Genomic DNA, 15,761 nt, shown 5'->3' with positions numbered 1-15,761 from the left:
TTTTTATGGCTGCATAGTATTCCATGGTGTATATGTGCCACATTTTCTAAATCCAATCTGTCACAGATGAACATCTGTGTTGATTCCAAGTCTTTGCTATGTTGAATAGTGCCGCAATAAACATACGTGTGCATGTGTCTTTGTAGTAGAATAATTTATAATCCTTTGGGTATATACCCAGTAGTGGGATGGCTGGGTCTTTTTAAACTGCCTGGTCTAGCATTAACTTATTACTACAGGGAGGACACCAAAGTAGTCATGAGTGATCTGCCTCCATGACACAAACACTCTCCACCAGGCCCACCTACCATACCGGGGATCCCATTTTGACATGAGATTTGGAATGAACATTCAGACCACATCACCATCATGCAAGGAGGCTCTGGTTCTACAAATCATTTCAATTCTGGGAACTGAATGAGAGTCTATGACTCTATTCTGGTGATTCATACTAGACTTTTCACTCAACCTAGAACTCATTTGCTTGTACTGATCAAGTAAAAATTTAGTAAGTTTCCTGTCTGTTTTGCTTCTAGGGACACATGATCAACTTGACAACACTGTAAGCCTCTCTGAGTTAAGCTACTCTGATTACTACCTTGGTCCTGATTTCCATTCTCATAACCATGGCTTCTTTGTCTTTGCCACTTGGCCCCTGCCGTCCCAGGATCCAATTACTGCCATTGCATGTAAGGATCCCAGTTCAGTGGCAATAGTTCCCATGGTAATTTCTGCCCTACACAGAAGAGTGACCGAAGAGCTCTTTAACAGAGCCACACCACAAATTTTTTCCTCAGAGTCAAGTTGAAAGGTGCATTCTCTGGGCTCCCAGGGCGAGTGAGCAGCTCTTGTGTGATAAATCCACTCTAACACTCCAATACTCCTAAGTCATCTGTTACCTTCCTCTGCAGTATACCAAGGCGATCTTGGCATTTTAACGTAATTTATTATAAGCCATTTTTTTTTGGTCCATGTTTAAACCCAGTCAACTAAACAAACGCTCAGAACCCTTTCCAACACCCCAAATTTACATCCAGAATTTATTCTTAGTGGGGCAATATCAATCAATGTGACCTAGTCCAAATTTTTATGCCTTCCAACATTATCTAACATCATGAACATCCATTCCACACATAGTCCCCAGAATTTTGTCTGTATAAATTGAAAAAATATACAATGATTTTGGAGTGGAACACACCTTTAATGGGTTAAACTTTGTATCTCACCTTTTTTCACCTGTTGCCACTTGAGTCTACTTATATCTATAAAAGGAAAGAGGATTGGTGGGGTTGGATCCTCAGGAGAATCAGCATTGTCTTTAGGACAACCACCTCAGCAAAGGCCATCACTCTACTACCAAAGAAGACTCAGTAGAACTTAGGGGTTCACTGAGCCCAGCTTCATCACAGACTTCATATATGTCTTCATTCCAATATTCAGGGTCCCATTTTTCTAATGCCTGTGTTTAACAGAAGAAACTTTGCTAGGCTGGGGGTTTAATTTGTGATGTAATTCAGTGACTAACAGGATGAGACTCTGGGCTTACTGTTCAGAAAACTCAGGCTTGTGACTATAGGAGATAAAGGTATAATCTAAGACAGACATAGGCATTTTCAGGTCATATATGAAGGTCATAGACTAGAAATTTGAAATCCTGGGCTCACCCTTTTTCTCTCTACTTTCTATAGCATGGTTAAGAGCAAAGAGCCAATCTTATTGCACTCATTATTTGACAGAACTGTTCTAAGTTATCAAATACTTGTTCACTGAGAACCTTGTCTTATCAGTACTTGAGTAGTAGTGTTCAGTGGTGATATTGTGTGTATCTGTATTGCCTTTATGTGCCATGGACTACCAGTGTTCTTGTTAATACTGGAAACAGAGTCTTTACTGCCTTTAAATCTAATTAGATTACAGAATCAATCCCTGAAACCTCAAAACTAATTCAAAAAACTCATTCTTAGAATTCAGTTCCTTCAAAACCACTGTTGGTACCCAAATCTATATCAGTCATGGTTCTACAGAGGAATGGAAGCACTGTGTATGTGGCTAATGTGACTGGGGGTCAGCAAGTCTGAAATCTACATCAGCCCAGCAGGCTGGAAACTCTCATGCAGAAGCTGCTGATGTAGTCTAGATGCAGAATTTCTTCTTCAGAGAAAACTCAAGCTTGCTTCTGAGGCCTTTCAACTTATTTGATGAGATCCACCCACATTATTGAGAATAGTCTCCATTATTTAAAGTGAGTTGATTATATATATAATCTGCAAAGAAACTTCACAGCACCACCTAGATTAGTGTTTGATTAAATGACTGGGCTCTGTAGCACCTAAAGCTCACCACCACAAATATCAATCACTTATTTGACTCACAGGTCTACAGTGTGACTGTGGCAGCTCTGTCATGGGCAAGGATGTAAGGGTAGTTAGGCTGCACCTTGCATTCTGTGGGTCATATAAGATGTTTGGCTCTGTGTGTGTCATTTTAAGGCCAGACCAACAGGGCAGCAGCTTCTTGGGGAAACTGTTCTCATGCAATTGCAGAAATGCTAGAGGGCACGGGAAACATGTGAGGTCTGCAGAGAAGCTAGCATATGGTCATTTCTCCCCACCCATCGCTGGAGTAGACATAAGTACTTTTGATAATAAGTGCAGTCTATATGATGAAAGGTAAAATAAACTATGCTCTAATGGATAAAGTTGTTTCCCACAGGCCTGTGGGTTAGCATTTCTTGTGACTATACATGTATAATGGGATTGCACAACTGAGCACATGAACGGTTGGTTATTGGAAACTAGGTTTCTCACTGTCAGAGACTTACGAAATACTTAATTGATTGTATGACACGTTCAGTTTCTACTGAAAATGACCAATCTATTTCCTTTCACGGCCAATAGTAATAATTTATCAGTGACAACATGGTGACACCTCTTAGCCTATTCTACCACTTACCTAAACAAGCATTCATCAATCTTGTACAGTAAAAGTTTACAGATAAGCGAAGAAAGAAGACTAGAATAGCACATGTGGTTGCTATTAGAGGTGGAACATCACTAATAATTGTTGTTCAGCTTGATATAGATGCAGGTGGTTATACATAGACATGTCTATCGATATGTGCATGCTAACATGGATTAGTATACACACAGATATTTCTTTGCTCTGTCAGAAGAGAGGTCCTAAAAGAAATGATTGGCTCAATCAATAAATGGTGGAAAACAACTCTGTCTCCTGTGCAGAGTAATCTCAAATAATTTATGTAGATAGGTCAGCCTCAGGAATGGGAAGCATAACCTTCAATTCCTTAGGTGTGAGCTACTCGTAGTAACCTCTTTCCAACCAGTACTGTGTGGAGAGAAGAGGAAAAAAGAACTTTACAATAGAAAAAGCTGACAAACACTATGTCAGCGGGATGATAAGGTTAGCAAGCACTCGAGTGTTAAGTCGTATTGCTCGCATGTATCCTTGATTGAATGGGTTGAAAATGGCACTTTACTTCGGAGATCTTCCCCCTCCAAAACCACATAACTACACTATAATAACTAAAAAGAACATCAGAATAATCCCAATGGAAGAATATCTTACAAATTCCTGACCAACATGCCTCAACACTGCCAACATCTTTAAAAATACGCGAAGTCTAAGAAACAGTCACAACCAAGAGGAGCCTAAGGAGAAAAGAGGACTAAATGTAATGAGGTGCCTTGGAAGCGATCCTAGAACTGAAAACAGACAATAGGAAAAACAAGGGAAACACACATGAAGTTTAGACTTTAGATAGTAATAATGTATCAATAACAGTTCATTAATTGCAATCAATGTGACAAACTAATATAAGAATCCAACAGTAGAGAAAAATGGAAGTGGAGGACTGTCAGAAGAAAAAATACAACAATTGCAGTGAAATGATTGGATTGGCTTTTATTGTGATTCATGAATCAGGGCAGCATCTCTTTTAAACCTTCAGACAAGATGTTCTGATGAGCTGAGCCCTGGAGGTGGGATTTATTTGCAGAAAAGGGCTGAAGAAAGCAGAATAAAAGCCAAAACATAGATTATTCATTACAAAGTTACTTTCCTTTTAGGGTTAAAGCAGAGGGGACTTCTTTTAATGCCAGCTAAAATTGGCCTGTTTGGCTATTTGGCCATTATTCCCTCTTCCAATGTTTTAGAGAAGTCAAACAGCTTGCTTTCAGTTTGGTGATGTGAAGCTTTAACATGAGTAACTTCATTTTTGATTTAGTCTAGTAGAACCTAAGATAGGGACTCAATCCAAATCGGTTATCTCCTACACATTTTATCTAACAGTATGTAGATATATACTTATATATCTGTGCTTATGTATTAATTATTTTTCTGAACAAACAACTGATATTATTACCTACTGTTTTGATGAAAAAGAATAGAAGATTAGAATTTAAAAAAAAGGAAGATTTACTAAATTGGTAGAAGGTACAGATACAGCACCTGCTCAAATGTGCCATATTATGAAATAATTAAAATTTTAAAATTTATGCATTAAAATTAAATTCAGCATATAAAACAAGCATGAGGTTATATTTAGATGGTTGAGTATCCTCATGTCTATTTCTCTGGTTGGTTTTTAGTAGCAAGAAGTTGATTCCAGATGTCTCCTGTTTTTATATAATCAATACATATCAAAATTTTCCTTCTTTTGTAGTAAAAGAATAACTTTATATCAGAGTTAGAGACAAGAAAATATTTACAAGTTCTTCAAATAAAATGTTTAAGAGCAATTTTGAAAAAGAATTGTTAGTAATAAAAATTTCATTAATACTAATGAGGCTCGCAATCCACAAGATTTACCTAGGGGAAATATTTAATAGATTATATGATGTGTTTGGTTAATACTGATGATGGCTAATCTCTTTCTTTCAAAATCCATAGTAGTAATCCATCAGTTCAGTGACAGCATGGTGATACCTCCTACTCTGTTTTACCACACTTACCTGATAAAGCATTAATCAATCTTGTATAATTAAAAAGAAATGCCAAAGAAGGATATAATAGTTTACTCTTCCAAAGGCTGAGAGGCGGAGTAATTTTGAGGAGTATAGCGTCTTCTATTTTGGAATTAACCATTCACCTTACTTTGATGTCTCATTTACTTATCCATTCTGTTTTGGCTCTGCATTGCTTTGTTTTATAGTGTCTGGGTGTCAACTTTCCGTGACAAATCTTAGTTTTGTTAGGGGTATCAAGTAATGAAAACAAAACACTCCAGAATAATTTTACAAAAACATTTATATGTATTTCAACCTACATTCATCATTTAGATATTACAGTGACCATAGATGAATCTATTTTAGATATTTTATACATTGATTTTTCTTATTATTCACTGTGACAAATAGCTTGCTTCCTTACATCGTATTGTGAATAAAATTTTAAGTTCCAGAGTGAATTATTCATGCATGTAGCTTTTTAATTAAAAAGAGAATGATTAGTCAACCTTTTCCATGAGATAACCATATGAAGGCAATCTTTAATTGCTCTTTTTGAAGTTTCTTTCTCAATTGCAAACTCAGGTTTCACAATGCATGTTGGGAATGAGTGAGAAGAGGTTGATCTGCTGGTACATGGAGTCTGAACGCCTGCTGGCAGGATGGAGAGGTGCCTGGAAATGCACACTCTTCATCACACTGAATGATGGCAGGATATTTATACTTCCTAAAAGCTGGGGATTAAGACTTTTTTCATCTCTTCATTTTCCTCTCTTCAATATGCCCTGGAGCTCTTGTTCCTTACAGGTGGTTGTAAACACAGTTTTCCCACAAGTTCTGCTTCACGATTTCCTCCACTATGTTAGTGTTCTCTCTCACATGCCATGCTGTGCCTAATCGCTTACTATTTCTGTGTCTTTTCAGACGACATCCTTTGTGGTGCCATAGCACATGGATTTCAGAACCGCCTGTGAGGAGGTGAGTACAGAGCTTTCTGCTTTTCAAACAGGGAAAACAGAATATAAGCAGGAAACACTTGGCTCCAATTTATATAGAGAAAACTCTGCTTTTGGCAGAAGATGGAGAGAGGGGTACGGGCTCTTTTTCTTTCCAGATTATGTTCTCCTTCTGCAAAGATAGGAAGCCTAACTGTGTATGGAAAGCCTCGGACTTTAACTCTTTCTTTAGGAAGACTGCAGCATATTAAATATAATTGAGTTGGTTCTCTCCACCAACTCTGCACTTTTCAGGTAGTGGAAGTGTTGGAAAGAATTCTTTTCACATAAATGGGAATAAATTAGAAGACATCTAAGGTTCCTTTCAGCCCTAAAATTCTATTATTTTATGTTTCTGATATTATTTAAGTAATTCAATATTATTTAAGTATTAATACACAGCAATTTAGATTCTCTGTAGAGCTGTCATCACATTTCAGCACGAGTTAAAGTGGCACATTAGTCTTTCAAGGATGTGAAAGAGCGTTCAAGTGTACGGTTCACTAGTGCATGGACATGGGCCCCCAGGGAATATAACCATTCCATCTTAGGAAGAAAGACTACCTTTTTTTTTTTTTTTTTGCTAACTATGTAACGTTCAAAACATTGTGTTTTCATTCTTCAGGCAAAATAAAATACATGCAGCTTAAAATATTTTATATTTGTTTAAAAGATTTAAGGCATTTTTTATGGTATGTAAATGACCCAACAACAAACCAACCATGAAATGGATTACCTCTGGTAGTGCTAAATCAAACCGAGGAAGACTTCAGTTCTTAACTTGTGAGACGTGTTATTTTAGTGAAATGTGTGTGTTTACAGTTCTTGTGTGAATTTGTGGAACTACTCCTTATTTTCTTCTATAAAGCCCTTGAAAAATATTATTTAAAAATGCGTTTGTCACGTTGGTACAAAGTTCAGAACTGTAATATAAGGGTTTTTAGAAACTAATAAATTGCTTTTTTATATTTCTATTCTTATGTTTCTACTTTTAATGCTTTAAGCATAACATTTTAAACATATCTCTATGCCTAATACTCTCAATTATAATGCAGTTTACCAAATCTTTCTCATGTGTTACACAGAATACTATAAGGTCAGACGATGGTAAATTATTCATCCTTTTCAACTTAGCACTTTTGGTTCATATATTTTTAAAATTGAATTAATATTCTAGAAGCTTTGTGTTTTAATATTTTAATTGTTGTTTCAGTTTTTTTTTTTTTTTTTTTTTTTTTTTTGAGATGGAGTCTCACTCGCTCTGTCACCCAGGCTGCAGTGTAGTGGCCGGTGATCTCGGCTCACTGCAAGCTCCGCCTTCTGGGTTCTTGCCATTCTCCTGCCTCAGCTTCCCCAGTAGCTGGGACTACAGGTGCCCGCCACCACGCCCGGCTGATATTTCGTATTCTTAGTAGAGACGTGGTTTCACTGTTAGCCAGGATGGTCTCGATCTCCTGACCTCATGATCCACCTGCCTCGGCCTCCCAAAGTGCTGGGATTACAAGGGTGAGCCCTCGCACCCAGGCCATTTCTGGTTATAATTGCATACTTAATTTTAAATGTAGCAAGTTTTCTATTTCCATTAATGTGCAACCCTTATGTCTTGAGTAGTAAGGCACTCATTGAAACCCAGTGGATATTTGTGTGAATGAGATACTTATGGGACACATGACATTCATATGATAGAGACTGGACAGTGGCCAAATAATATTTTAACAAATGATTTATTTTGAATTTCAGAGGCTGGAAAGATTTACAAGACCTTTTTGTAAACAAAATTGTTTTGATGTACTGATTTGAGATATTTCTCGAATTCTATTAAGATTCAGAAGATTTATTTACAATGGTAATGCTGTGATCACTATACTAGTTCTTATAAATTAGTAATCCTTAGTACTGAAAAGAGTGACAATCTGTTACTGAGATAACAATATACAAGAGGAAATTAAATCACTCATATGAGATATAGATAAATATTGCTGAAGTCACTATATGTGATGCCAAAAGACAATAATGATCAATTTTGGGGCAAATATTTACTTAATGGAATCCATGTGTTCAGGAAAGTGAGGAAAGGGGAAGTTAAATCACTCATATGATTCCTCATTTTTGAATAGAATGATTTCAGAAGACTTCAAAGAGAATTCAGTCTGGTGCTAGGACTTGAACAATGGCTACAATTTAGTTAAGGAAAAGGCCATGATTAAAAGTAATCAAGGAATGGCAATGTCAATGATGAGGCAGTTTGAAGCACTTCGCCTAAAAGAACGTTTAGTGCACTACTGCTACAATGCAGTACAGTTAAGACAAAACAAATTAAATAGTATTTGGCACTTGAAACATGGAAATACTGTGGATGCTTGCAAGAAAATTTGCAGTTTATATTAAGGTCTTTGTCTATTTTTTATAGTTTGTCGTTTTTACATCTGACATTGTGAACATATTTCAAAATTAAAAGACCTTAAATTTTAACATTTCATTAAAATACATGTTGCACTTTTTGAAAGACTAGAACATAAATTAAAAGGGTCTTAATTTTTAAGTAGAAAATGGATGGCATTCTACTTTTATAAAGATCCAATGTAGGTCCTACGTTTAAGAAAGTACAAATTCTTAATAAGTTTAAATGTGAGAGAAGTTAAATGTGAGATTTGTTTAAAGAGTAAATCCATGCAAATTCTTAAACATTTTCTTCATTTGCAAAATTTTTCTCCCATTCTGTAGGTTGCCTGTTCACTGTGATGGTAGTTTATTTTGCTGTGCAGAAGCTCTTTAGTTTAATCAGATCCCATTTGTCAATTTTGGCTTTTGTTGCTATTGCTTTTGGCATTTTAGACATGAAGTCATTGCCCATGCCTCTGTCCTCAATGGTATCATTTTTAAATGAATCATCCATTTAAAATTGTAAGTTTGGTGTATATTTTATAAAGTACAAAATACGTTCATACAGTATCTATATCACATACATTCCTTTATTTATGTGCAATGGTATGCAAAGTTAACAAAGTTTGGAGACAAATTGATGTCACATTAATAGAAAGAAAGAAGATGAGTGTGTGTCTTCAGTTTATATTGAAATTTGAGACCAATAATTATGTAGGTGGTTTTCGATATCTAAACAATTTGAGTCCACAGATCTGTAAAGACTTTGCAGGTGGGGCTGTTTTAGGTTTGCAGCACCAACCAGCAACTGCTCCCATGATTTGGTGTCCCATTTTTAGCTCTTAAAACACTTCAGGAAGGAGTGGGGATCAAACTTCTTCCTCTATCAGACAGCCTCCTGGTAGTTTGACTTTGGGGAAGACCGTCTGTAAGTTCCAGAGTAGTCTCTTACTCATTTTCTCTCTCTAGCGGTCGTTGCTTCCATACATGAAGAATAACTGCTTCAAGTATTCTTTTCAAAATTATCCACACCCCAATAGGAGATTATTAATAACCATAATTCTCTCCAGTGAAAGATGCCGGTAGCCATGTCACTGTATACAGGACAATTGGGGATGGCATTCTTAAATAATCTGTGTACAAGGTAAGCAGGCCGTGTGGTGAAGAGTCCAGCTGCCTGGGTTGAATTCTAGCCTTTGCTTCCTCTGGGTCCCTCTGCACTTGTCTAAACTGTAAAGGCAGATGGCTGCATTAATTTTTGTTAAGGGAGAAAAACAAATTAATACTTTTTGTCACACAGTGAGCACTATATGAATAATTATTATTAAACAACAAATAAATGAAATATATGACCACATTTCATGAGTGAGGATCTTAGTCCAGCAACGCTGATTCTAATCAAGACAGTGCCCTGAAATGGAGTTTATCCATCTTCCTGCATCTCCCAGAGAAGCTCTGACTCCAATGCACCTGTTTATCAGTCCCCAGCTTCCCTGCTCAGTGCCTGTTTCTGTCAACAATAAGTGTGTTTTAACTTTCCCATTTCTTCTCCGTCTTCTACTCTGCTACAAGAAATACATTTAGAACACATAACAGTGAACGTATTATCTTCTTGCTCACATTTATGTATGGCGTCTCCCTTACCGTCCACCATTCGCCCATCATACAGGGCGTTGGCCCGCCTGGTCCTCTGCAGACATCTCTCCCTCAGCGGCCCCTGCCGGACTACACAGGCTCAGCGGCGAGCGCACCTTCATTTTCCTGCATCATCACGTGGCGTGCATTTTCATGCTTGCATATCTTTACTCATGTGTTCCTTCTTGATTAAAATGATATTTATTCCTTTAATTATGGTTTCCTCAATTTGTTTTTTTCAAGACAAACCACATATATTTCCTATCCTCCATAAACACCCATCCCTCAAGAATATTAAATTCCCATCCCCATGTTGCTCCTATATCAGATGTCATATTGTGGTTTCATATATATATACTTTCAAAATAAGTACGAGATAGGGCGCGGTGGCTCACGCCTGTCATCCCAGCACTTTGGGAGGCCGAGGAGGATCACCTGAGGTCAGGAGTTCGGGACCAGCGTGGCCAAAAGGGTGGTGAAACCCCGTCTCTACTAAAAATACAAAAATCTTGTAGCTGGGTGTGATGACAGGCGCCTGTAATCCCCGCTCCTTAGGAGGTGAGGCAGGATAATCGCTTGAACCCAGGAGGCAGAGATTGTAGTGACCCAAGATCGCTCCACTGCACTCCAGCCTGGGGCAACAAGAGCGAAACTCCGTCTCAAGAAAAAAATAAAATAACATAAGGTAAAATAAGTACGAATACTATGAGGTCAGGGACTATTGTCGAATTCATGTCTGATTCTCTGTTAATGCTGCACGGTATTTGCAAAACTAATAAATGTGTAGGATTTTAGATGTGTTTCCATGTGCACCAGCTGAATTTTCATGGTAACATGTGTAACATCTCTAACTTCTGGAAACGTATTTTAACCGATCTGTTTTAGCACTTTGTGTGCTGTTTTCTCCAGTAGCTATTTATTGGAATGTGTGTGTGTGTGTGTGTGTGTGTGCTTCTGTGATTTATTCTAAGAAAAAAATCCTCCTCATTCTTTATTTTCTGCAACTCTTGTCTTTTCAGAATTCAAAAGCGAGCTCAAAGACTGTATTCTGTTCTCCAGACAACAATCTAATAATTTGTGAACATTTTACATAGTATTTATGTGAATGATAGCTTTGGCCACATAGAAATTAAATGAGAATATCCTCATGGTTTTGTTTTAGCTCCTCAAACTTTCCCTGGATGATCTTTGGCATCTCTTTGATGTGTACCAAAAGTATATTTCTGGGCTTTCAGGGAAAACCCTTTTCTCATCCTGAAGTTCAAACAGAGCATTATTTGTGATTACCAGCTATTCCATTACACTTCTGGGGGAGAAATGTCCTGGAATATACTGTACTAAAAAATCAACAAATGTGCTCATTTATGATCACTTGGCTTTGATGTATTATTTCATATTGCCACTCCTCAGAGTGGCTTCGCCCCTCAGAAAGGCTCCATGTCGGCCCCTCTCCAATATCGCATTGTAAGCATGAGTGACTTTGTGCAAAAACATAGAAAAATTATGTTCTATATTAGGGAAAGTACAATCTGCTTGTGTTAAAAGATTTTTGTCCTCTAGATATGTTCACTTAAAATTTTCTCTAGATTAGTCAGCCTGGTTTCATGAGCACACGTGTGCTAGTGCCATGGATGAAGAAAAAATGCTTTCCTTGCTCATGAAAAGCTTCTGTTTTCCTAAAAGACATCATAACTTTTACAAAATAATTCTAAACTAATATAAGAGTGTATATGATAGATGGTAAAAGAGTATGCATTAGCACACGAGAACAAAAGCAGTTTAGAGAAAGAAATATCTTTGGAGGCTGCAGTATATAAATATATTCCCATCAATATTACAGAGGATTCTTTTAAAGTAGCAGACTCCCAGCAATAGCCATGGAAATGTATATTCCAAGAGAAAGTCTGGTATTATTTTCCTGGGATAGCGTGCTCCTTAAATTTAAAGATAGATTTCACATATAAGTGATGTAATATGATATTTGTCTTTCTGTGCCTGGCAGTTTTTACTTTGCAAAATGTCCTCCAGCCTTATCTATGTTATTCCAAGTGACAGAATTTTATTCCTTTCTTATGGCTGAATAGTTCTCCACTGTGTATTAGTACCATATTTTCTTTATCCATTCATGTGTTGATGGGCATTTAGGTTGATTTCATATCTTAGCTGTTAAGAATAATGCTACAATAAACATGGGAGTGCAGATGTCCCTTTGACATACTCATTTCATTTCCTTTGTATATATACCCAGTAACGGAATTGCTGGATCAGTTTTTAATTTTTAAAGTAATCTTCATACTGTTTTCTGTAAGGGATATACTAATTTACATTTCTACTAACAGTATATAAGAGCTCGCTTTTCTCCACATCTTCACCAGCATTTGCCAGTTTTTGTCTTTTTGTTAGTCACCATTCTAACTTGGGTGAGGTGGTGCTACATTGTGGTTTTGAATTGCATTTTCCTGATAGTAAGTGATGTTGGAGTTGAGAGTAGAAGAGTGGTTACCACACACTGGGGCTCATGGAAGGATCAGAGATGGGGAGATGTTAGCCAACAGGTACAATATTACAGTTAGATGGGAGGAATAAGCTCTGTTACTCTATTGCCCAGTAGGATGATCATAGCTAACAATATTGTATATCACAAATAGCTGGAAGAGAGGGTTTTGAATGTTCTCACAACACATACATTATTAGTGTTTAATGTGATGTATATGCTAATTATCATGATTTAATAATTACACAATATATACATGCATCAAAACCTCACATTGTTTGCCATTAATACATGCAATTACTATTTGCTAATATTTTAAATTTGAAATTAATTAACCAATTAACTCTGAGGATAAGTATATATCCCCATATATATATTCCACTATGTTATATGACTCAATAATTATTAAAAGAAAATGTCATTTCCAAAGTGGTCATTATTCCTATGGACTTTTTGGTGCAGAATAAGAGCTAAAGATTATATTCTGTCTCAAAGGAATTACCTTTTGTGTCTGTGACAAATGGGAATGTTAAGTGCATTTGCTAGGGAGAATATTTATATTAATCCAGATTAACATACGTATTCTGGATAAGTGACAAAACTCATGGACTTATTTGGTGATTACTTAGGTAATAATAGCACAAGTTCAGAAATCTTTACAGTCCATTTTCACAATTCCCCAAAGTATATAAAGCCAACATATTGGATTAGGCATCAAAAATCTTGGGTCTTAAACTAGGCTCTGTTTTTAACTATGTTACACCTTTGGCGTAGGTTCACTTCACCCCTTGACTTCACCCCTTATTTCCCTTCTAGATAATACTGTGTGTGTGTGTGTGGTTTTCATGCATGTCCTGTGCACTGTGTGTATGCATGGCATGTGTTTGTTGGGTGAACTAGGAACTGCTGAAATACTGGGTTTAGCAGTACGGCTTGGGCATGTGGAGGGGAAATGGAGAAACTAGGAGTCTGTTTCTCTCTTTCTGAAGTGATGGAAACTGTTCTAAAATGATTACACGTCGATGGTTCACACGCATTGACTTATATTCTTTCACACAAACACGAATTGCTACACTTTTAAAGGGTTGAATTGTATGGAATTTGAAAACTATGTTAATTATATCTCAATAAAGCTATTACCTTTTATTTTAGATTATAAGTATTACAAAACCTCTCATTATTTTAAAAATGTAGTACATGTACCATAATCCTTACTCCGCACTTCTTTGTGTGAATTTTGGACATCGTTTTCATTATCCGAGAGTTCGCTTTACTTGAAATCATTCTCCTTTTCCCTTGCACCCATGATAAGTATTCATTTTCAGGCTCATCAGAGTGTGTTTTCACCACTTCTTAAATGTTATTCACTGTATTTTGCTGTAAATTGGCCACAAAATTACAACCTATAAACTAAGTATAATTTTTCCTCTTTTTTCTTTTTTTTTTTAATCTGAAGACAAAGACAGGAATTTGTTTGCTGCAGGATGGTAACCAGGAGCCTTTCAAAGTCCGGCTGCACCTAGCCAAAGATATTTTGATGATCCAGGAACAGGATGTGATATGTGTGTCTGGTGAGCCTTTCTATTCTGGTGTAAGTAACTTTTTCTTCTGTTGAATTTTTTTGTGTTTGTTTTGTTAATAAAATGTTTATTCACAGACCATTTTAAATATGTTTGTCTTTCAGTGTCTAGTCAATGGTTCTGCATGTAATTTTTGCTTACATCATTAAGTAAGCAGTGGCCCTGTATGAGAACCTTGCCTGGGGTCCATGAACATGCATTTTGGGCCCATCTCCAGCCTATTGTCTATGACTCCTAGCTGTCATCATATGATGAGAGTGACACTGGATTTTCTGATCGTTCTACCTTTTCACATAGAGAATTAATTGAGAACTGCGCATGGTGGTGTCCTCTGCTCTGGTCTTATGTTTCATGAACTTGGACTATTGAGAGTGGTGCCAGGGTGGGGCCCATCCTTCAGCATCACTGAAGCAGGAGACATTAGGCAGCGGTCACTGAACTCATCGTGAGTGATGTTCCCCTGGGATAGTGTCTGAATGATTCTGTGGACCTCCCTAATAGAATTATGCCCAAGTGCTGTAGCAAATTCTGTTTTCCAATGCTCCAACCCATTGACACATTACACTGCTCCTAATCTAGCCTCAGAAAGAGCCATAAATTACAGTGCAAAACTGATTGCTGTACTTACTCATGTCGAGGCAGCATAGCTGTGGAAGACATCCTTAGATGAGATTAGATTTTATTCCACTAAAAGACATTGTCATAAAACAAGTTCTGGAGTTTATCATTCATTGTATAATAATGCCATTAAAGGCATCTTTTTTAACAATGTTGCCATATGTGATCTCAGAAGAAAATTATAGACAGTAGCGTGTAGTCTGCTCCCTGCTTTTCCCAAACATCTGCAGCTATTTAGCATGAAGATTTAATTTGTACCTTATTAATAGACTTACCTTGGAGTGTTTAGTAGCTGGCAAATAATGCTGAACTTGAATTCTCACATCACTTCTTACTAATACCCTATGGGAGTAACTCAAGGCCCTAAATCAATAGGCCTTTGCCAACTAAAGATAATGGACATTTTGCAGACTGCTAACTATTCTTTTGTCACAGACCATTTAAATCATTCTGAATCATGGGCCTGGATGTCAAGGCTGATTAAACTGTTCCCATGGGTTGTCCTTTCTTCCCTTTGGTTAATAATAGAGAAGTGGCATGAGTCATACAACTCTCTAGAATAAATATATCACACTGGTCCCGAGATCAAAAAATAAAATCAGTAAAATTTACTACTTCAATACTGAGACAATATTATTGATTTCAAATTTCACAGTCAATAATAACTGATACACATAGACCTACTTGCTCCTTAAAAGATAATTGTACATGTAAATAAAGCTCAGAGTGCTGGGAAGACTGAAGGCAGAATTAAGGAGAAACATCTTATGGCGTTGTCAACAAATTCAAAAAAGCATTTGAAAATTCAACACCCAGGCCGGGCGCGGTGGCTCACGCCTGTAATCCCAGCACTTTGGGAGGCTGAGGCGGGTGGATCACAAGGTCAGGAGATCGAGACCATGGTGAAACCCCGTCTCTACTAAAAATACAAAAAATTAGCCAGGCGCGGTGGCAGGCATCTGTAGTCCCAGCTACTCAGGAGGCTGAGGCAGGAGAATGGCGTAAACCCGGGGGGCGGAGCTTGCAGTGAGCTGAGATCCGGCCACTGCACTCCAGCCTGGGCCACAGAGCGAGACTCCGCCTCAAAAAAAAA

At 37.3% G+C, this 15,761-nt stretch overlaps 1 protein-coding gene across 1 annotated transcript in view; it reads left to right on the top strand.

The window, feature by feature from the left end:
* Positions 1-5,867: 5,867 nt before the first annotated feature.
* Positions 5,868-15,761, top strand: part of SNTG1 (syntrophin gamma 1) — a 408,192-nt gene continuing 398,298 nt past the window's right edge. The window contains exons 1-2 of the mRNA XM_017872759.1: positions 5,868-5,942; positions 13,927-14,061. Of these exons, the coding sequence (XP_017728248.1) occupies positions 5,916-5,942; positions 13,927-14,061 (162 nt within the window). The 5' untranslated portion in view covers positions 5,868-5,915. The remainder of the gene's footprint in view (positions 5,943-13,926; positions 14,062-15,761) is intronic.

This window comes from Rhinopithecus bieti, unplaced genomic scaffold (genome assembly GCF_001698545.2).
Source record: "Rhinopithecus bieti isolate Rb0 unplaced genomic scaffold, ASM169854v2 scaffold_6979, whole genome shotgun sequence".
Classification (NCBI taxonomy): domain Eukaryota; kingdom Metazoa; phylum Chordata; class Mammalia; order Primates; family Cercopithecidae; genus Rhinopithecus; species Rhinopithecus bieti.
The sequence above is the reverse complement of the archived record's forward strand: the minus strand, read 5'-3'. Positions and strand labels throughout refer to the sequence as shown.